Genomic DNA, 23,601 nt, shown 5'->3' with positions numbered 1-23,601 from the left:
TTAATTGCTGGAGGCTGGGGCCAGGCGGGGCAGCCCCTCAGGGGTGGGGTGAGGTAGGGAGTGGGAGCTGCACAGGGAAGCTCTGCCAAGAGACCCCAGAGCCCCCACAATCCCTGCTGCAGCTGGTGAGTGTGAGGTTGGGTTTTTTGGGGGGGAGGGTTTTTTTTTTTTTAAGTGCTTGGAGGCTGGGATGGGCAGGGGATGGGGCTGGGCAGCGCAGCCATGGGGACTTCTACCACGGCTCCTACAGCTGTGCCTGCCTCTGCCCCGGCATAGGCATAGCCCCATGGGCCCCATGGGCATAGGCTATGCCCTGCTGCCGCTTGCCCAGGTGGCACAGGGAAGGGGGGGAGCAATGCAGGCATAGCTCACTCCGGGTAGCAGCAGGGCACAGCCCCCCCTCCCAGCGCTGCCATGCCCACATCAGTGCTTGGAGCAGGGGCTCTGCCCTGCCGCCACTTACCAACCGGCACAGAAGAAGGGGCGCAGGATGTGGGTGCAGTAGAGCTGGGAGCAGCAGCTATGCCTTGCTGCCACTTGCCTCCTTCTGCCCGGAGTGAGCCACACCCACACCCCAGTTGGGCAAGCAGCAGCAGGGCAGAGCTCCCACTCCCAGCATTGCCGTGCCTCCCCACTCCCTTCCCCGAGTGACGCGCCCACCCTCTGCCCCAGCCCCAATCCCTCCCTCCCCCACTCCAACAGATTTACCAGCTGTCAGCTGCCTGTTTAGTCTAAGGCCGAATCTCCAAATCAGCTGAATCTTTTCCGAATCGATTCGGATGCTTTGGGCCAAATCTCCTCTGAATCAAATCAGCTACCAAAGCTTTGCGCAGCCCTATTCGATATATCTATCAGACCCACTCACCCCTTATAGAAATAAACACAGATAATATTTTCACAGAGCTGCAAACTGGATATTATCCTATCAGAAACATTTTCTTTATATTCTCGACCGTCTGACTAGAATTGCCTTATTTAAAACAACAACCTTATATTATACTATATTCTAATGGGCAATATAATATATGTATTATATTAAAAAACTGGTATTAAATAAAAAAGGAGCAGTTCTTGTTAACTGTAAACTTACTAGCTAGTAAGAACATTCCACTGTGTACATAAGACACAGATTTATTGTATACTAGCGACAACTGAATTGAGTTTGTATAAAGCATTTACTAAAGTTCACTTTTGCTGCACCAGCTGGCTATTTGGGACAAAGTTAATATCCTTCTCTAAGAGCTATTTTATGTCCTTGATGACCTAACACACTTTTCACACATTTTTGCTCTTAAAGCCTACAACTCCAAGTTGCCTGAAAGTCATAGTAATTCTCAACATATATTAACAGGCCCAATCAGCTAGAGACATCCTTTCTACACAAAGTAAAGGTTCTTCCTGTGGGCAGGTCACTGTGTCCACAATTATAGCACATGCATTGTAAAAGCAGTGTCAGCAGATATGGTGTAGCAAAAACAAAGGGGTACAGCAAATTGTTATGGTTACACTCAGCAAACAATGAGCAAGTATACGTAACACTGAGTGCCAAGAACCAAAACTGAACTGGCTCCCAACTATTCTACTAATGCTCTGACCATGTAATTCCCTTCTTGACCTCCTTCTGTAACTTTCTTTTTCCTCCCACTCTTCTTTACTCTCTGTACAAGGCACTGCAGCAGTGTACACCAATTTAGATTGCTTGGTTCTCTTCTAGTGCTTTGTGAGGGGTAGCCAACCTGTGGCTACCCTTCCAGTGGCATGGGACACCTCTGTGTGTAGTATGTGGCAGATAGGGCAAAAAGCAGAGCAGCATGCTGAGCAGAAGAATGGGATCAAAGTGGCACTCAGGGAGGGTGCAGGGCTTACTTGTGGTACACCTGCCAAAAAGGTTGGCTCCCATTAGCCTTTGCTATCAAACTGATTTTTCACAACCTCTTACTGACTTCTTGTTCCACTTCTGTTTTGCTGTTTCTTATGCTTGAAATTCCCTACCACAAGGCAATGTTCTGCAAAACTCTTCAAAAGTAATTCCTCAAATATTATCTTCATTGTTTCAAGATGGGCTCTATTCAGAATACTTTCTGAGTCTCAGCTCACTGCATTGTCTCAGTTCAACAGTATGGTCTTTGGAATGGAAAACATTCTCTCTTTCCACAGAATCAAGCACACTACACATACTCAGAAATATCTTCAAAGAGATACAAAAGCAATAAACAAGTGGCATTTTACAGCAGGAGAGTTAAGCAACCCTCCCATGAAAAAGTGAATGTCAAAGCCAGGATTCAAACTGCCAATTCTCTACTGGCCAATTCTATAACAAAGTCCACTCAAAAAAGAAAAGAGTTCAGCTAAACAGATGTTACCTGTGCCAGAGAGGGAAAGAGATACTGGATTTACTCTCATACTACACATACCCTTTTCCTAAAAATCAGCCCACCAAAATTCTGGTGCATTTTAAGTGGGGAAGCTTTTTTATTTTTCACTGGAATTACAGCATAGGAGAAGAGAAGCATGGAGATATTGCAGCAAAATGGCTGCCATACTTCTCCCTTTCTGTCTCAGGAAGGGAGAGGGCAAAGTTCACCCTTCAGGGTCAGAGCTACAGTGTTAATCTTCCTGCAGCCACAGCCACTGCAGTCATACTCCCCTGTGGTCAGCATTCAAAAATCTTTTCTTCTTCATTCTGCCTTCCCAAAACAAAGGTGTGTGTCATCTGGGATGTGCAGTGTGAGAAAAAATACAGTATACTTTGGGGAAGGCAGATAGCAATACTGTCCCTGAAAATTATCACCATGAAAGTAAATCTTCTAATCTTCAGTCAAGGCTCTAGCAAGAGCCCTACACCTAAAATACTGAATCAAGACATGGCATCTCACCTTGCCCAGGCTGGACCTTCTGTTTTGGTGGTTGTACCATTCAGTTTCATCGGTTATGGAACGATGGCCATTGATGGCCAGTAGAGCAGAAGTCAGGGGCAACTTGTAACCAACTGTTAGCGGGTGAGAGCTGATGTCTTGCCAGGAACTGATGACTTCAATTTGGAACACTCTCCCTTTTTTGGAGTATATATTGGAGACTAAAAGAAAAAAAGACTTCTGAAATGAAGTCCCATACTGCCTAGTTTGAATTCTTGCTGTCAGTTCAGTTTTTTTAAACATCTGTTTTATTGGTAAAGAACAGTTACTCTGCCACCCTGAAGATGACTAGAATTTGTTTTGCAACTGGATTAAATACTACACGCAAGCACAAAGTGCCAGACACTTAGCTTATGAAAACAGACGTGGAACTATCAACTGACTCTGAAGTACAGCATTTTAAATGTACTGGGAATCTGACCTAAGGTGGTATGATTTATTTCCAAACAGTCTAGCAAGTGAATTGTGTGCATGTCAATGAGGCTTTGATTTAATTTAAGTCTGAAACTACATAGAACAGAATAGATTTTTAATATTTTCCTCTCCAATTTCAGTCTAAAACCAATCTTCCGTCAGTAATGAAGAAACTCAAGGTAGAATATAGTAATGGACAATTAGTCTTATGTTCCCGCTTTATTAAGAAGAAACCCACACAACTCAACCATAATTTTAGCAAAAGCAGCTGCTTCTAAAAATAGTAGCTTGCTTTGATTTTGCTTCTCATCTCTAAACTCTCTGAGCTACAACTAATAACTCAGTACAATTTCTTCAGCTCTGTTTTCAAGTGCTTATTTTTATACCAAGTGATATTTAGTGCAGTCTTAATACTTCACCCAAATTTAGCGTGAAGTTGTAAATTAATCCCACATAAAAACTGTAGCAAACAAATGCTGTGTGCTTTTAATTTCTAGAAAATTCTTTTCTGTAGTTGCATATCAAAAAATGCAGCACCCTTTTTTGAAGAAAACTCTTAACAGTTCATATAAGAATTTAAAAATATAATAAAAACTACAAAAAGGTGGCATAATCATTATAAATGGCTGCTTTTCAACAGTTATTCAAATCCTAACACATTTACTTTTCACAAATACTACCTACACAGTTAACTAAATACTTCTCTTATAGAAATGACTCTCAACCAAGGTGCTGCGGCACCATGGGCATGCCTTAAGATCCTTTCAAGGGTGCTGCAGGGTGCCATAATATTAGCACTATTGGGTATGCAAACATGATTCATAAACTAAACCCAGAGATTTCAAATAGGAACCATATTGTTAAAAAATGCTGACCTGTTGTGGTCTTTCTGAGTTCTGTTACACAGAAGAATTGCTCTATTATTTTCATGTAATAAAAAATGAAGTGAAAACTAAGAGCTAAGATTTTCTAAGGGGGTGTCTTGAATCTAGCCAGGGCTGTCTTGAAAGTATAAAGGAGTGCCCTGAGTCCTAAAAGGTTGAGAACCTCTGTCCTACCTTTAAACAGAGCTCGCTCTCTCTCCCCCCTTTCTAGTAAAGGCATGTATAAATACAGTTATCGTAACATGACCTATTTCTGAAGAGGAAAAAATAGTGTATATTTGAAAGATTTTCAACAACAACATTAGACACAAAAGGACAAAACAGAAAGTGTGCTGCTTGTTTCTATAGCATTTGGACAATGACAAACAAATAGTTGCAGGAGGACTTTTCCACCCCTAAATGTCTCGACATTCTGGTACTTGCTGGGCAGGAAAAAAATTCTTGATCTTCTTGTTTTCAATATACTGATTCACTGCCAGGAATCCAATGCAAATGTAGTGTCCCACTTGTTCTACTAAAATTAGTTCTTGTAATGCTAGACTACTTCTTCAGAAGAAGAAAAGAAGAACTGAAAAACTCCTGACTTGTTAAAAAATTAATACATACTTCTATTGGTAAAGGCAATATATATCTTGCACCACATGCATTACATTGACCTCCCATTTTTAAGTGCATTTTTACATGTATATATATTCATCAGTTTCATGATGAAGAAAAGGAACAAGGTGCAAACAGCTGTAGAAGTTTTTTAGCATAAGAGTTATTTAATCCTGACATGATACGTACAGTGAACATTCTGTGCTCAAAAATAACAACATCAAAGTTTTTAATTAATATATTATATGAAATGATTAAACAAGAAAATATCATGCCAAATATAAATAGCATGAAAACTAGTGAACAGTTTTCTATGTCGAAGATGTTCTGGTATTTTCCAATCCTGACCAATCGTTTGCCGTTATTTTCCAGGTAAAACTGACACATGCCAAAATACCACATGGCAACAAAATTCACTGCTCAAGTGACTGGAATAATTTTAAGATGAAATACCTAAGAAATCTTTAAATTGACTATATACACATTAGTGGAGTCACAATAAAAGCATTTTAAATGCCTCCAGTTCCAGAAGGCTGAATAAAGTGACATATTAGAACCAAAGAAAGTCTTCTAAAAATCTTACTGGAGTCCTTCTTCTTATATTGCAAGGAAAAGATGGGCACTAGCACTTAATGAACTATCTTCTGCAGAAAATTAACGTCAGAAAAAATTGTTGCTTTATTGCATATTTTAAAAGCCTTAGAGATTTGGCTTACTTCACAGGGAGGTAGGAGGAAATCAGAAACTGAACACCATGAACTTCCATATTAAGACTACAGGTTTCCCTAGCCAACCACGGGGGTTAGGTTCCTCAAAGTTCCCGTGGTTGGTAAAACCAGCAGGGCTGGGGGGAGCAGGGGCTGTGAGTGAGGAGCAAGGGGCACCAGGCAAGGCTGTGGGGGGAGGAGTGAGAGGTACAAGCAAGGGTAGGGGGGCCATGAGGATTATTTTCCAACTGTACCTCCCCCCTTCTCTGAAGCATGGATACTCAAAACCATTGTTGGCAAGGGAAACCTGTATTTTTAAATAGTCTGAAATTTACTTAACATCATATTTTGCTTCCATCTTTATTATTCTCTCAATCCAAGTTACAAAGCTGACCCAATTTTAACAGAGAAATGTATGTACAACTATTTCTTTAAAAAGTTATTTACTCCACTAGAAGTAATTAACATTAAAATTTCATTCATTTTAAACACTTAAAAAAAGTTTTAGCCCTATTTCTCCAGGATTAACACTAACATTCTATGGGGCAAAATCTACTCTGATTATACATTCCATGGCATGGCATAATTTGGTACATCAGGACTAAAATTACCTCTAACTCTCATCAGTGTAAACTGTGATTAATTACACTGTCTTCAAAAGCTTTCTGATATTGCTGCAAAAGAACACCTATCCAAACTACTTAATCCAGCAGGAACACTGCAGAACTACATTTTTTTTAAAAGAGTAACATTTTAAAGAATGTTTCTGGGTCATCAATTACTGTAAAAATTACACCCCTACAAATCAGTCATTTTTGCATTTTAAACTTACAAAAAGGATTATTTCAGAGATGATTTCCCCTTCTTTTAACAGAATCCTATTGATAGTGTCCCTACACAGAATCCTATCAGCAGCTTCCTTAGTTTTCCTAAAAAAATTCGATATTTTCATGGAAATGTAATGGAAATCTCAAATTCATAGGCAAAATTATTAAGGTCTAAAAGAAAAATATAAAATGGACTGCCAATCCAAACTGTATTAACAGTAGCAAGTCCCACTACAATAAAATAGAAAGGAATAAGGTAATTTAAATTCAAAGGATATGGAAAGGGGAAGGAAAGGAAACAGCACTGCTGAGACTGCAAGTCCATTCATAGCATCTAACGAAGTAGGAGGTAGCTGACAAAAGTTCATGCCTGAACAAGTTAGGTGCTACACTGTCCTGCCTAAATTCAGACTAACAGAGCGACCTACCTCACTACGCAATAAAGAATATATAAAATGTAATGAAATTTTATGATGCCATAAAAAACACATTTTCTATCAACAGCAATGTTTAAACCTTAATAAGGTATATCAAATACTGTATCAATTTATAGCCAACTAAGAAAGGATCAGTAAAAACAAACCCATAGCACACAGAGGGTACAAAACAGCCACTCTCTCCCCCCACCCCTCCCAAAACATGATTTCAAAACTCACGCTGTTTTGGAGACTGAAATACATCTATCTTAAAATATGCTAAGGAAAAGCCAAATGCTACCGTGCACGTTTTAAAAGTGTAATATGCCAGTGACTCATTATTTTACAGATAGAACCAGTTTTGGATATCTCATCACATAGCAAGAATTAATCATATATGTTTATGTCAGTTCTTTGATCTGCCCTTTAGAGGTTAAGGTTAAAGAGTGCACTGTTCAACAAGGCTGCTTATTTTACTTACCCATTTCATTAATAGCTGCTCTGGCTTTCGAGACAAAAGAACTAACTTCGCTTGAATGCATTTTAGCTCGTTCCTTAAGGTCAGCACCTGAAAGTAACATTTCACGTGTATATTAGTAAACCATAGGCAAAGCTGTAAAAACATTTTAAAGGAAGAATATTCTTACACAGTGACAATAAAACACAAATGTACTTTGAATTAATGCAAGTTAAAAACTGAAAATTGAAAATAACTGATCAACTTCACAGAAAATACAATACTGAATGAATACAGTGAAATCAAATGTAAGCTATCCACCAGATTTTCACTTTGAACAATTTTCTTCCCATGAAGGCTGGGAGTGTCAACTGTGGGACTTAATGACAAGTTATAATGAACAACTGGCCCCCCAATTCAAGATGTTACTTTAACTGTCAAGTATACACGTTCACTTGTCCCAGCTTTGTGATTTTGCCGAGATTCTGTATTTTTTCATGTTGTTGCATTGCTAAGCATATAACTAAAAAGAAGCATAAATCCCACAGAAAGTGCATCTCTAAAGCAGCAGAATTCATGTACCTAAATAAAATCTCTACAATACACATTACAGTATAACCCAATTTTACTGAAATGTGTTTTTTAAGAAGTTACACACATGGTATTCTTTGGTTCTTGGATTTTTCCGAAGTAAAGATCCAAAAGATTACGGACACGAGTGGAAATATTTCAGTCCCTCTCCAATCACTTACTAAAATAATATTAGCAGTTTGTTAATATGGCAATGCATGTGAAATACATACCTTACTGACCAGGATCAATGAAATTGAATTTTTGTTCTCTAAAACTGTCATTTTATTCTTTGAAAATTGGCTATATTTTTTTTATGGAAAAAAGAGCTATCAACTTAATCAAACTAGCTAGATACCAATCAAAGCTATTACACACGGTCCATCCCTCTTCATGGATAGAATATCACATAAATAAAATACAAAGAGACCCCTACTACATGTGCATGTATTCTCCAGATAACACACACATCACTCATAATGGGATTAAATGAATAGTTTTCTGTAGCTTTTAAAAATGTACCAGTAAAAAAACCCTCTAGTCACATGTACATAAAGCTTAAACACAAGATATATAACAAATTGTACAAACTGAAAATGTTTGCATTCCAAAAATAAATAAAAGTACCTGCAATTCTCCACTACCAGCGATGCCATTTTAGAAAAATGTATCACATTCTGATCCAGGAGGACTCTTAAACACATTAAGATTAAATGCGTTTATCCTCCTCCTCTCAGCCTTCTACATACTATCACAGAGTTCTCGCATCTAAAAACATGGTTTTAGCTATCATCATTATGCTGACAACTCACACATTAATATCTTCACCCTAACCTCTTTTTCTGTGAAAATTAAAATTTCAACCTGCAACATATCCTTGGGGACAGCCACCATTTTATCAACATTGCTAAAATGAACTCCTAATCTCCACCTCTCACTTGCATTTTACTGAAGATGCGCCTTTATCACCCAGCAGTCCAATTTCCCTTTAGGAGCTTCATGTTTAATTCCATGATGTCTTTTATGCACTGGTGGAAAGATGAAAGAAACAAAAGTATTTGTGTAAATATGGCTATAGATAGTGAATTACTCTCCTGTAAACCTACTCTAAGAGCACACCTACATCAGGATCTGCATCTTACTCAAATACTGGCTGAAATTACATGATCAGCCATTATTATATTAATTACATCACTGTCCTTTTAAACTCCACTGCTCCTTTCTATCCACTTAACATACACCTGCACTGTAGTCTTGAGACAGGGCCTGTCTTTTCATTACATGAACACGCATTTCACAGACAATGGAACACTGATTCCAGATGTCGCATCCAATATACTATGACCATAAAAAAAATGATATACAGCTAGCAATGTTAAGTTGAACTACCTGACACCAGCCAAGCTTCCAAACAATCTTAAAAATTAAGCCCCTACTGAAAATAAGTATAACAGTCAGTTGACCAAGCATGAAAAGTAGCTATTGACCATGGTCAAATCTGCATTTTAAGAAAAGGCCGCAATACACTCACCCCTGCATACTTAAAATTTTCCAGGAACTTGATAGGCAAACAAAAGTTGTATGTGAATACGTATAAAATATTGGGTAAATGTTAAATGCAAACAATTTTTAAATATATTTATAAAATCTTGTAGCTGAAAATAGTATTTTCCAATATGTGAAAGGCAAACTATAACTTTGAAGGCTCAAACAAAGGGTGTGAATTAATTTTTTTTAATTAAAAAAAATCTATTATTATTTCGGACACTAATTTCTTCATGTCTGGCTTTAATTTCTACAAATATGCCTAAAACCAAATCACTAACTGCATAAGAAAAAAAAGAAGTCCTATGCTTTACAGGTCAAATTAAGCATACGATTCCTTAAGTATCTGAATCAAAACTTTCACATACCACACAAACTATGAAACTTCCTACTCAGTTTACATACAGTTGAAAAACAAAGTCAACTTTAAGATGAGAACAACTAGTAAACTTATGAAATAGTGCACATATTATGGAACAGTGTCACTGTGAGTCTGAGGCAATTGATGTATTTTGATTTACTCTTATTCATAATAAGAATGGCCCAAGCATAAATATAAGCACTTTCAAAATGAACTGAATAAACTGCATGTTTCTGCTTCACATGAAACATTTACCACTGGGGAAATCTTTATGGAAATTCAGTTTGGTTTTTTTTTTTTTTTTTTACAAATTTTGAAAAAAAAAAAAAAAAAAAGAAATTCCCAAAAAATTTTCCCCGGGGGAAATTTTTTTGGAAATTCAGTTTGGTTTTTTTTTTTTTTTTTTACAAATTTTGAAAAAAAAAAAAAAAAAAAGAAATTCCCAAAAAATTTTCCCCGGGGGAAATTTTTTTGGAAATTCAGTTTGGTTTTTTTTTTTTTTTTTTACCAAATTTGAGTAATAACAGACTGAAGGGCTGTAAATTTATTAAAAGGGAACACAGTCAGCTTTAAATTTGATCTTTAAAAAAATAGTTAAAGGAATTTCCTGTACAATGTACTGCTTGTACTCTAGTACAAAGTACTGCTTCTAAGAGCCACTGTCAAATTTCTTCGGTACTACATTTTTCTATTTTTTAGTGTCTTTCCCTCACGACTGTGATAAAACTATACAGAACATACATGACATCAAATTCTCACCGTAGACAAACCGGAAAAAAGTGTTTTTCCTCGAACTTCTTCCTATATTAGCAATCTGAGACACTGTCACAATAGTAGCTAAAAACTTTTTTTCTGAGAGAACTGTGAGTTTTAAGCAAACAGTGTTCCTTTTACTCGAGATGATCTTTAGCCTGAAATATCTTTTGGTTCAGAAGAGACTGGAACTATCAACAACTTTATATTTTTGTCCCTGTTAAAAGAATTTGCCACTGATCTAAGAATTCTTGAAGTTTTTTGATCCATTTAGTAAAGGAACTACTCACACAGGCTTCTTGGGAATTAGTTCAAGTCAGAGAGTAGGAAAGGTTATGTTACTGAAGGCAGCCAGGAAGATGACTGCAACTACAAGGGCCTTTGCTCGCCCATCAGCTGAAATTAAAGTCCCACAGATGAGTCTAAAATTTAATATTCTGAAAAATATATTTTGTGAACTGAGTCATAATGTAGCATCAGCTTTTCAGACAAGTCTCACAGAACAATCCTTCACTACTTTCTTCCATGGACTACATTTGAAACTCCAGATCTGCTCAAACTATCCCGTCTCCACATCCACTTTCAACAGATGTCCAAAGGTGGCAGATTCTGAGCAAGAGGCTATCGTTGGCAGTCCTTCAATACAAGGATGACTGTCTTCCCCTAGATGGGGCAGTCAATCATCAGTAAGGTAGTGATGACTCAAGAAGCCAATCCAAGATCCACATGTTCAAATGCAAATGTGGCATAGAGTTCCAGAAGGAAGGAGTGGATCCTGGTACTGTTGGGTCACAGCTCTTTCCCTTCATCTCTCACTTACTCACTTCCCATAGTGAGGTGAATGGTCCCATAGTTTGCTCAAAATGGTCAATGCCTTGCCATACATCATAGTGCCACCGGGGGGCTATTCCATGCTTGAGCCTCCCAGATACTGATTTTAATATTGCATATCTTCAGATTGCCTTTCTAGGTGCCTTTGAATCTCTCCCACCCCTAAAGCAGTGACCGTGGGTGAGCTAGGACCTATTTCAGGAGCTGGTTGACATCCTTATGATATGTCCTACCCAACAGAGCTACTGCCATATAAACATGGTGTCAGTGCTGGTGGTGTTTGCTCGAGTCAAATGCTGGCATTCATTCTTCTGTCCTTCTGATGCAGGGGATTTTCTGAAGACATCATTGATAGTAACATTCCAAGCCCTTCAAGTGTTTCTGATAAATTGTCCGGGTTTCACACTGGACAACACCAGCCTGGTAGATAAGACATTTTGGTTTGGGTCTTGATATCACAATCATTGAAGACACAATTTTGGAGACATCCAAAGGCACTTGCATATTTTATTCAGTGTTCAATATCATCTTCTATTATTACCTTTTGGGAAAGGTGACTACCTAGGTAGGGGAAACACCCCATATTCTCCAAGGACTCCAAGCAAAGTGGTGCTGGCTCCTACCCTGGGGGTCTTTAAGACAAGGCTTGACAATCACCTTGCTGGGGTCATTTGACCCCAGTACTCTTTCCTGCCATGGCAGGGGGTCACACTTGATGATCTGCTCAGGTCCCTTCCGACACTACTAACTATGGAACTATGAAACTATGAGACTCTAACTGTAATAGGTGGGGCAGCAGCTGGTTGGTTAGAGTAGGCTGGAAAGTATCTTGGTTTTTGTCAAGTTGATGGTGAGTTAAAGCAGGATTTGGTATTGGAACAGTTAAATAAAGTTTGGTCAATTGACTGGTCAAATATTAGTCAAAAATTGTAAAAAATTACCAACAGGTCCAAATAATACACAGAAAAAGCATAAATTTTCCATTGTATCAAAAAAACAATAAAATATCATATTTCTGTCAAGAAAACTATAAAAAATTAGATTTTGTGTAAAATTGCTATAATCTTTGACCAGTGAAAACAATACACAGTCAGTTGACTGGCTTGCCAACCCTAAGTTGAAGAATTTCATACACTTCACAGAAGCAGTCGAGAGTGACCTGGAGCTCTTTGATTAAGTACACACAACACAATCATTAACATACTGAAGATGGTAATGGAGATGTTAGTTATCTTGGATTTAGAATGTAACCAGTGGATATCAATGAGATTCCCATCTATGTGATACTAGATGCTGACCGTGGATGGAAGTCTACCAGCAATGAATAGCTGCAATACAGATGGAAAAAAGTGTTGATGTAATCATGAATACTTACTTGACTCCAGTTCTAACAGTGAGAGGGTCTGTTTTTGATCCAGGGCTTAGAATTGCTGCTGTCATGTCGTCACGAACAAATCTGACGATGGCAACAAATTTTGGTGGGCATCCAAATCTCATCAGGATCATCCACGGAGCCTTTATTGATTGAATCAAAGGCGTTAGTGAGATCAATGAAGGCCATGTAAAGATCTCAGTGTTGCTTCCAGCACTTCTCCTGCAGCTGTCTAGCAACCAATATTATGTCTATTGTACCTCTGGATGGTCTGAAACCACACTGGGGCTCAGGTAGGGGGGTGACTCCATTGAGGTGAACACAGGTAAGGATCTTCCTAGCTATGGACAGGAGTGCAATGCCACAGTAATAGTTTCAATCTCATCTATCTCCTTTCTGGAATACGGTTACAATTCTAGCATCTCTCAAGTCATGAGGAATCTGTTGATGTTGAAAGATTTTCAGAATAACAGCATTTAGTTGGTGAGAGCTTTTTTCTACTGTGTTTATAAATTTCAGCTAGTATTCCATCAAAACATACATGCTTAGTTGCTTTTCATCTGCCCAGTGACTTTCAAGGCCTCTTGATAGGTTGGTGGGTCTGCAAGGTAGTCATTAATGGGGTGTTGTGGAATGGCTTTGATGGTATTATCTTTGACATTATAATCTTGGTCCAGAAGCTCTTGCAAGTGTTCCTTCCATTTTGCATTGATGGTGGAACTGTCTTTAAAGAATACTGTTCCACCTTTGGGCCTCAGGAGGGACAGCTCCTCATGTGCTTGGCCCACAGATAGCTTCGATTGTACTGAAGAAACTATGCATATCATGGTTGAGGATAAACTTTTGCATCTCTTTTACCTAGTCTTCCCACTATTTGTTCTTTTGCTCTCAATTTTTTGTCTGGGTTTCTGCATTAATGGGGCAGTAAGTGTTGTCTGTTTGGAGATAGTGCAATTCTGCCAAAGTCTAATACTATTACAGTATCTGAAAAATATATTTTGTAAACATATATCGTGTGAGTCATGATGTAGCTTCAGTTTCTTCCACAGACTACGGATGAAACCCCATATCTGCAGAGTCTATCCTGTTATCACATCCACTTTCAACAAATGTCCCAAGACTGAGGATTCTGAGCAAGAGGCTATAAACCACACACCAGAAAAGTTTTTCTTTGCTCAACTCCTGTCTACATGGAGGTTAGAGATGAAGGGAAGAGTACTAACTGTTGCATGCTATATGATACATAGCAAGTCTGCCCATCCTCAGCCAGCTGGCTAATTGTACAGCAAGTCACTGTTTCCCCCATATTAAGCCCATATATATGCATCGTGACAAAGTAACAGAAGCCACCCAGAAAAAATAAACAACCTGGCCCCAACATGATTCTTCTCCCACATTACCATGATCCATCTCCTCTTCGGCTAGCCAAAACCACGTTCATACTGCTACTAGCTGGTACCAATAAGAGTACCCTAGCTCCTTATGCTGTTCATCACAAATACACAGCATCAGCCAGGACACTGCACTAACCATCTTCTGCAATGGTTTCAACACAACCAGGTGTAGCTACCAGTGCTTTCACTGGGAGGACATGGGGGGGAAAAAAAGAAATAGGATTAAGATATACATCAGCTATGTCCGAAAAAACCTTCCTTATATTAGCTTCACTTGGTGCAGAATCATGTCTGGGTTTATCGAACACATATTGATCGGAAAGAACTGTTCTGCAGAGCTGGAATACTCAGAACTGGCTGCAGAATTTCAGGATGCCATAGGCTCTTTTGTGTAGACCTGTGCAAAATTTAACCCAGATCTGCAGTGGTGGCACATCGACACCATAACTCCCTGAGTATTCAAAATGTGTGGTCATTGCTATTTGAAAACTCCTCAAATGTGAGTGCTAACCAGATAATTAGTAACTAATCAATTTGATATAAGCAGTCAGACCCCACAGATGTATTGTCAATCTGTATTATAAAAGACATGCTAGCCTGAAGTGACTTTTTATGACTTTGAGTTTAGAGGGTTCCCAAACTTCATTGGGGAAAACTGATACATTTCTCTTTTGCCATTTCTCCATGCCCCCAGCCATGGCTTTCACTAAAAAAGTACTTCTTTGTATTCCAAATTTAGTTGATCACCGCAGCAGGTTCACCATTAAGCCAAAGAAATTTGGAAAAACTCATGATCCTCATCTTCAGGAATTCTAACCTTTGATTTAATTAATTTACTTCTATAGGCACCATTATGGACATGGATGGCTTAGAAATGCTTCATTTTTCTGAAAACCCAGTTCATCCCCTCCTGACCTGGCTGATGAAGCCTTTACTGGACAATAGGATCGTAAAAAAGAACTATCATCTGAGCAACTGCAGATGACAGCACTTGAAAGACTGATGAAAAGAGGTCATTATTTCATGATAAGGCTAGAGGCTACTTAGCAATACCAGCCCTATATTACAGCTATATACTGTGTTGCACACCTATGAATGCAAAGCCCACCAAGGATTGGGAGGCAAAGGCTCAGATTTTATCAGTAGCCAGCAAGCCATGCTCTTCAAAGTGATAGATTACCTGCATCGTTGGACCAAATGCACAGATTTTTTATTCGAAACTCAGTTTCTAGATATAGTTATGTTTTTCTTTTGCTTTGTGTAATTTTTCATTGATATTTCATGAAAAATATGTTGAGTTACTTTCACTATATGAGGTATGATTATATTCTAAGGTGTCACAGTGAGTGAGGTCCAGAGCAGGGGTGTCCAACCTTTTTGAATGTGGGGCCAGATCATGAACTTTTTATCATCCAGTGGGCCAGCAGGAGCAGGCGCTCATGCAGCCTGCCCAGTCCAGCCGCGCCTGGGGGTGCAGGGGTCAAAGGGCACTGCCTGACCCTGCCGTGTGCTCCCTACCACCTAGCCAGCCTCGAGGATGCTCCCATACCTGCACGCCTGGGCTCAGCAGCCAGGGGGACAAGCAGGGACCCTACAGGTGGGTGCAGGACGTGCAGGGAACCTCCCTGCTCCCTCTCCCCCAGGGCAGCCCTAGCCCAACTAGCAGGCCTCCCTCCCTCCCTGGGGCCCATGACTCACCACCCCCAGTGTGATGTCTGCAGGCGCAGGGGGATGCGGGGAGGCGGGAGCAGTGCCAGCTTCCCACCCCGACAACCACAGCCACAGCAGCATCTCCAGCGGGCCTGGCCACAGCATCCCTCTGAGCCAGCATCCACACCCACCCGCCGCACCGCGACCTGCTCCAGTCCACACGGCTGGCGAGGACTGGCGCAGGGCAGGGTCGGCATGCAAATGAGGAAGGGCGGGGCTAGAAAGGGACACCATGAAATGGAGAGGGGGAGGAGCCACACCACGTCAGCAATGTCAAGCTGACACAGTGCATGTGGGAACCTTCTCCCTTCCCCAGCCTTTCAGCAGCCATTAGGAAGCTGCTGAGGTGCTGGGGGAAGGACAAGGGGTGGGAACGAAAGTAAACAGCGTTTACTTTAGTTTCCCATTGCAGCACCTTGGGCCATAGAAAACAGCCTGGCGGGCTGCGTGGCAGCCCATGGGCCATATGTTGGACAAGCCTGGTCTAGTTTAATAGTTGGTAGGATCGGAAGGGACCTGAGCAGATCATCAAGTACAACCCCCTGCCATGGCAAGAAAAAGTACTGGGGTCAAAGGTTCATTGTTCTATTTTAAATTTAATTTTCATGCCTCAACATGTACTTTTATAGAATTTATGCAATTTTTATTTTCAAAATTACAGTTGAATGAAACTACTTAATTTCTACAAAGTTCAAGTGCAAAAGCATATAATTATTGCTGTGAGAAACTGTGCAAAAGTACACACAGTAAAACTACAACTAAAAAAGGAAAAAATACTTGTTTAAAATTATCGGTTCAAACCATCCCAAAGAAAGAAAGTACACACAGTTTTCAGCCTTAAAGTATAGTCATGGGTTGCTTGAGGCCTTGTCATTCTCCAGGACTCACGAAGGCTGAAAAACAATGGCAGAAACCCTCTAGGTTTGGAGCACTCAAACTTAGGCTCACAGAAAACACTTCCGCAGTCACATTTGTGGGTTTCTTGAGAATCTGCAGCCATGATCTGGTTCAACTTGCTTGAGGCTGTTGTACTGGTCCAACAGAGGAGCTCTGATGGAATATGTTTTCCAGAGAAACTTTTATGATCTCCAAAAGCTGCCTCTATCTCCTTGTTCTTTTCCATTGCCTCCTTGTCCACCACGAACCTCTACTGTAGACAGCAACAGGTAGACTCTTCAGTTCCAGTTCCTGGTGTGCCTCTGTCCTTCTCCCTCTCAGCCCTGAAAGTTATTCTGTACTTTCTGACTTGCCAGGCTTCACTCCCTTGCACTTCCTAGGAATTCAAATTCTTCTTCCTCTTCCATTCCCCTCTCCTTCCCCCTTAGGTTTTGCTAGATGTTAGGCATTAATGGCGTGATTACTCAGGTGCAGATTCTGTGAAAGGTAAGAAAAGTAAAAAGTAATTATTGCAGCCAGGTTAGAATGTTGTTGTGGCCTGAAAAAAATGTATCCCCAAAAGCATGTCTAACCTCTCTCTCAGAAACTGTAATTTGGTCCAAGATATCACCCCCAAAAAGGTGGGGGGGGGGAAGAAGAGTTTTTGCTCTTAGTTCAATTTCCATTAAAAAGATTGTCTCTCCCCAACAGCCCAACTTTGAGATTCCATCCTCCCAAACTTCCCAGGTTTGGAAGTTGGGAAACTGATTTCTACCTTATTTCCCATGTGCCTTGCAACCCCGATACAATAAACCCTCCATCTATTCCTAGCAGAACTAGGGAGCACCCGTGTGAGTCGTTGATCTGGAGGGTCTAACAAAGTGCAGCTGGTCTGCATTTCACAGTGGTACGCTGGAAGGCAGGGCTTTTGAGGCATGAGAGGGTGATGCAGAGGCTCAAGTTGGCCACGTTAATAACTAACTACATTTGCACCTACGTGGGCATTGCTTATTGCTGCAGGGCAAACTGCTGTTTCATGTGACCAAGAAGCAGAAAAAAGCTCTTATTAGGAAAGATAAGTAGGGCCCAGCAAGATATGCATCAATATTTATTCACCAGAATTGTCCTTTGCCCAATGTTCTGAATGGAACAAATGACACGACAGCTCCACCCTGCACTGTTAGAGCCATAATAGGAAACTTCTGTATCTGCACCTTCCATATCTCTCTCTCCAACTTCTATATCTAAGATTCCATATTTGCATCTTCTATAGATATGCAAAACAAAGTTTTGCAATGACTGTTCAAAACCTTTTGGGTTAGTTGTGTTCTGGTCATCATCTTATTGGTGCCTTGCAATTGCTATGCATTCTCAGGTTTCTTGAACAATTTATTTGCCAGTAAAATGTTGCTAGTAAAAGTAGCGCACTACAAAAAAGCGTTTTCCACTATATTTCTATTGCTGAGATGCAATGCTTTGTACTTGAAAAAAAATGCAAAGAAAATACCTCATACAGTGCTATTATACACAATGCTTTGAAACACCTCATAACATCTTATGAAGGCTGCAGCCTAAAAAAAGAGGCACTGATAATTACTATACGTATCTCACAGTTCGAACACAATTCCTAGTTTGCACTGTATTCAGACACATTTCTATCATAAGGTTTTCTTTTCTCAAGTCTAAAGCAGCCCAAGGAAACGCAGTGAGATTGTCTTCTTGAGAACACAAGGGAAAAAAGAAGAGAAAAGGACAATGGCCTGCAGCCAGACCTTTAAGGAAAAGTGAGCAACTAAATTCTCACCGTAGCAATGTGGTTTTCAATCCAACCCTTCATGCAGTCACTCTGTAAGCCCACGGGGGAGGGAAGAATGCTGCTATAGAAAAAGGATTTAAGAATGAAAGGTAGGGAGCTCTCTAGGTGATGATAGTAGCAGAAAAGTTTTGAAGGAGCATGGTAGGATTCACTGGGCCATCATGTGGCAGTTGCCATTTTGAACCTATATTGAAGGGAAGATGGAACTCAGGTTATACACACACCTGTCCAACACAGTGGTGCCCAGTGTATAACATGGAATAGAATACCAGCTACTTTTAATTAAAGCTAATTTAAGTCAGTCAAAAGAACGATACTTACTGGGTAAAAGCCCTTTTCCAGGCCTGGGAAGCTGGTGTGCTTACCAGTGTTGTCTTGATTTTCTTACGGGCTTAGTATCCACATAAAATCTTGCAATTTAAAGAAATCCTGGCTTTCAAGCAAGTCTTCGTTATCAGACTTCAAGTCAGACCCAGAGCTCCTGCTGTTCTCAGTTGCCTTAGTGCTGTCTGCCCCAAACTGATTCAAAAGTGGCATACAGTGACAAACTTCAGTCTGGCTCCTCAGTTCTTATACACGTAACAGGAGTACTGCTTAGGGTCCAGTTTTTTCTGGTTAGCTTTCTTTTAAGACAATTTCAGATTCTTATTTCTGGTCTCAAATTACAGGGCATCCAGGTTGTGATACCAGCTGGCCATCCCTTTAGCAACACTGCAATGATCTTTGTTGCAATTTTTCTTCTCTGGAGTTTCCTGAACCTTCACCTTTCCCGCAAAGGGCAAAGAAATCCAAGTCTTCTGAACATCTTGGGTGGGAAGGAGGGGAAGTTGTACAGCATTATAGTAGTCATGCTAGCTAATGGTAAAAAGGCCTAACCTAGCTGCATGACAACAATCAAGTAATAAAGTGACAACCCATCAACAGAGCGATAAAGAGAATATGTATATGTAAAGATAAATGTTGGTCCTGGAGGGATACTAAGGCATTTGGGATGACACTCACAGGACCAAAAACTGCACATATGAATGACAGTACACTTGTGACGTAAGGATCCATGACCCAACTGTTTTCAAACAACAATATAAAAGATACTTTCCTACCAGTTAATACATATTAAGAATGGTGCTGTATGAATGCAATTTAGTTAAGTGTACAGAAATTGAGCTTAGCCCTAATTAATTACCAACCATACCTATATCTAGGGATGTGATTAATTAATCACTTAACCCAGGCACAGGCGGAGTCCAGCCCATGGGCCTGATCTGGCCTGTGGTAGACTTGATTTCCCAGCAGCCCCTGCCCATGTTGCTATAGCCAGTTTCCATGGAGACCCCATGAGCTGTGGGACCGTGGCAGTGTGGGGCTAGGACTGCCATGGAGACGGCCCAAGCAGCGCTGGCAGGGCATGCAGGTGGGCAGGTTTTCCACAGAGACTGGCTCAAACAGCACTAGCAAGGCAAGTGGCTGGGCAGGAAGCTGCTCTGGGGCCAGAATTTTGCATGGAGGGCATACAGGCAGCAAAACTCGGCTTTGCCCTGGCTCCAGCCCATGCTGTCACCACTGCAAAATCCTGGCCCCACCACTCCTGGGCTCTTCATGGAAACTGGCCACAGATATGTGAGTAGGGGCTGCTGGGAAATGGAATCTGGCTGCTTGCCAGATCCACCATTTTGCCTGCCCCTGGTTTAACCAATGAGCTCCGCAGTAACTGATTCTAGTTTACTGGTTATCACTTAGCTAGGGGCGGGCACAGTCTGGCAGGGAAGCAGAGTTAGAAGGGAAGCCCCGCTGTGCCCCAGCAGGAACCAGAAGGTGGCAGGGCAGGAGGGAACAAAACGAGAAAGGAGGTGGCAAGGGGGTGAAACAGGGAAAGGTGACTGAGACCTAAAAGCTAGGCGCAGAGGGAGGGAGGAGTGGCATGGGGGAGGGGTCACTAATACCTAAAAGCTAAGCCATGCAGAGGGTGGGAAGGAGGGAGGGAGGAGCAAAGAGGAGGAACGGGGATAGGGGAGAAGGAGGTGTGACTAATACCTAATAGTTAGGCGGTACGGACTCTCTGACAGGTGGCAGGGACCTGGCCTTGAGCCCAGACTGTTTATGGCAGGTGACAGTGAGTCTACAAGCAGGTCTACAAGCCACATTCTGTAGCAGGCAGAACAGCCCAGGAAGTGAGGGTCTGCAGCCACTAACACATGGCTTCCTGGGGCCAGCTGCAGCAGTGCAGGAGGGTGCAGGGGAGGGAAGCAGGCAGCTCCTCCCTCCCTTGCTGGCTGCTGCAGCTGGCCCTGGGAAGATGAGCACCAGTGGCTGCAGGCCCTTACTGGTTTCCTGGGCTGTGCTGCCTATGAGGCAGGGCTTCTTTGGACCCCCTGCTCCCCACGTTGCTCTGGGCAACTGGGTGCAACCCCTTTCTCCATGTTAGGGCAGGGCAGGTGCAGGCCCAGGGCTCAGTCTGTCCACGCCCCCCCAGTCTGACTTCAAAGAGCTACGGGTTGGAGCCCAGCACTACCACGCCATGCCAAGTGCAGTGCCTTCTACTGCTACAGCTGCCACAGGGCCTGGCAAGGCAACATAGAAAACAAGAGTGTGCAGGGCAACTCCCCTGGGCCTGTGGCTCAGCCCCATGGCGTACCCTGCCCAGACCTGGGCTCCGATAGGACCCAGCCTCCCACCCTGTCTGTTGTGGGGCTAGGCCCTGAGGAGCTGCTGCATCCCCACCAGACTTCGGGCGACTGGAAGTGCTCCATTGGCGGCAGGGGCACCCCATAGGCCAAGCTGAAGCAGCCCCATGTCAGCCAGGCCAGGGGCTGCCATACCAATTAATCATTTAATCTGTTGTAATTACAACAGGTTAAATTAATATTTAATGGGTATCTACATTTCTACCTGCAACAAGCCCTTACTTCTGAAACTGAAGTACAGAAGCACAAATCCAGCTTCAATATATTATTCTGGCTTATTTCCAAACAATCAAAGACGCCCGCCAGTTATCCTACAAATAACTTTGCACTCAGATGCACCTGTGAAAATCTCTCTGAAAAGTGAAAAAGTGAAATCCTGCTGCCACTGATTCCTCCAATGGAATGCACACATAACTATTTGTGAGCAAAGTTTGTAGCTTGCTTACAATGAAACTTGGACTGTTAATTTAGTACCAGCTTTCCCTGCAACTTGGCAATAATTTTCCATTTTTTTAATCTCTCATAACCAAAATGTTGCTTCATTCAGGAATGAAGTCACAAACTTGTTTTTGTGGCATTACAGATTTGCATAAGAACTGCAAAACAAATTTAACAAACTGTTTACTTTAAAGATCAAGTTGGTTAGACTAGGGAAGAACAAATTTTGTTACTGAAGGCAAACTAATAATCTTTGTTAATTATATGCATCAAAATAAATAAATAAACAGTTGTGACAATTATTCTTTAAACAGATGCTTCAAATCAATGCCCCTCAAAGTTTGCTCTGGTAAGAAAAATTCTCTTTAAAAAGTTGCTGCTGGCAAAGCCACAATACATGTAATCAGTACTAGTTTCTATTTAACTATCAGCAAGCGATCTTCTAGATTTTCAGCCTTTTGCTTGATATCTCTGTTAAAAAAATCAAAGCCAAGCACTACTAAAAATTTTACCACAGTATCTAAAAACAAATCACTTGCCTGCGTAAAAAGAAGTCTTGTGCTTTGTGGACTAAATACATGTGCCTGCATGATTAAAATGTGACTCAAAAGTTTCAGATACCACACAGATCTTCCTACTCACTTCACAGAAATAGCTAAGATATACGTACAGAAAATAACTATGAAAATAAAATCAGTAAAGCACTGACTACAAAGAAATAGATATAATTATTTTCTTTGAAAATCCAAAACAAGCTAACTTTATGTTGTATTCAAAGTAAATAAACAAGTGCAAAGGACTAAGTTCATAGTTACCTACACAATCTTCTGTCCAAAATTCTATTTAAATCAAATATGACCATATGGTAAATAAACTTAAAAAAAAGTTAATGTTTTCACTCAAGACAAACACAAAGGAGATATTAAACAGAAGGACAGTTTTTAAAAATAGCTTGGTCTACTGTATAACCTCCATGGCTCCCAAATAATAATTTGTAATAAGCTGCATAACTATTATATCAAATGGATATGATCAAACATCAAGTCAAAAAACTGAAACCCCCAATATGATCAATTAAAAATCAGAATATTGAAAGTAATCACAAATATAGATATTTCAAGATCAGTTATATAATTCATTGTTAATTTCCTACTTGTGCTCTATTGTGACATTTAGGAAGAATCATATGGGTGAACACTAACATTTCTTTAAAAACTTCAATATTTCATAATTATTTATAAAATGTTTCTATAAAGCAAATTATTTTGTTTAACTGATTTACATCGCAGAAAAATGTTCATGATTACTGCTATTATTAGGAAGCCATATTTCTCAGAGTTCTTTTAAAGTGTGTTTTACACTGAAAAGTAACTCTAAAAATAGCATTACAAGCTTAAAGCATCCCTACTGATTCTACATCAATTCTGAGTAACATACAAGTAAATAGCATACAGAAGACAACAACAACAAAAGATTTTTTTTCTCTAAGTAGTGACTTCAGATTTAATCTAAGATCTTAAAGGCATATCGTGTTGTTTATTGATAATCCATAAGCAGGTAAGTCTGCAGAGCAAGTCAGCTGCACCTTTCTACAAAGAAAACAATCTAGGTCAAAATCATATCAACTCTGAAGGTATAACAATAGAAAAAACATTTCATTTAGAGTCCGGAACTAAACAAGGAGATCTGTTGAGTAAGAAGTTACAATAATCAGAGTACTCTGAGATGTGTGTCAACCCAAATTCTAATTATATTACAATAAACTAATACAGGGTGCTCAACTCCCCAGCCCATGGACCCATGTAAATCTGCCAGGGGTCCACAAATTTGGTGATGAGGGAACCGCATCAGTTCTTGGGCAGGCTGTTTCCATGTGCCTGCACTGGGCCCTAACTAGGCCAGCACTGCATGCTGGATCAGGCCCACAGACCAGATCCGGCCCCTGGGCAGACCTGGCGCCAGTCATCCAGCCCAACAGCCAAAAAGACCTGTCATTATCAATCTAATATAAAGAGACAGTAGCTTAGGGTCCACTTA

The 23,601-nt window shown here is 40.6% G+C and overlaps 1 protein-coding gene and 1 long non-coding RNA gene across 2 annotated transcripts in view; both read right to left on the bottom strand.

Moving 5' to 3' along the window:
* AUH (AU RNA binding methylglutaconyl-CoA hydratase) overlaps positions 1 to 23,601 on the bottom strand; it is a 275,169-nt gene that overhangs the window by 175,694 nt on the left and 75,874 nt on the right. Inside the window, exon 4 of the mRNA XM_019517296.1 lies at positions 7,242 to 7,328. Within this exon, the coding sequence (XP_019372841.1) occupies positions 7,242 to 7,328 (87 nt within the window). The remainder of the gene's footprint in view (positions 1 to 7,241; positions 7,329 to 23,601) is intronic.
* On the bottom strand, positions 16,372 to 19,727 carry LOC109297512. Its single transcript, XR_002097338.1, has 2 exons — positions 18,767 to 19,727; positions 16,372 to 17,127 (listed from the first exon to the last, which is right to left on the bottom strand). It is a non-coding gene; the product is annotated as an uncharacterized LOC109297512 (long non-coding RNA).

The sequence above is a fragment of the Gavialis gangeticus genome, unplaced genomic scaffold, assembly GCF_001723915.1.
Source record: "Gavialis gangeticus isolate Ggan-Ray unplaced genomic scaffold, GavGan_comp1, whole genome shotgun sequence".
Classification (NCBI taxonomy): Eukaryota; Metazoa; Chordata; order Crocodylia; family Gavialidae; genus Gavialis; species Gavialis gangeticus.
This window is presented reverse-complemented; position numbering and strand designations above follow the sequence as displayed.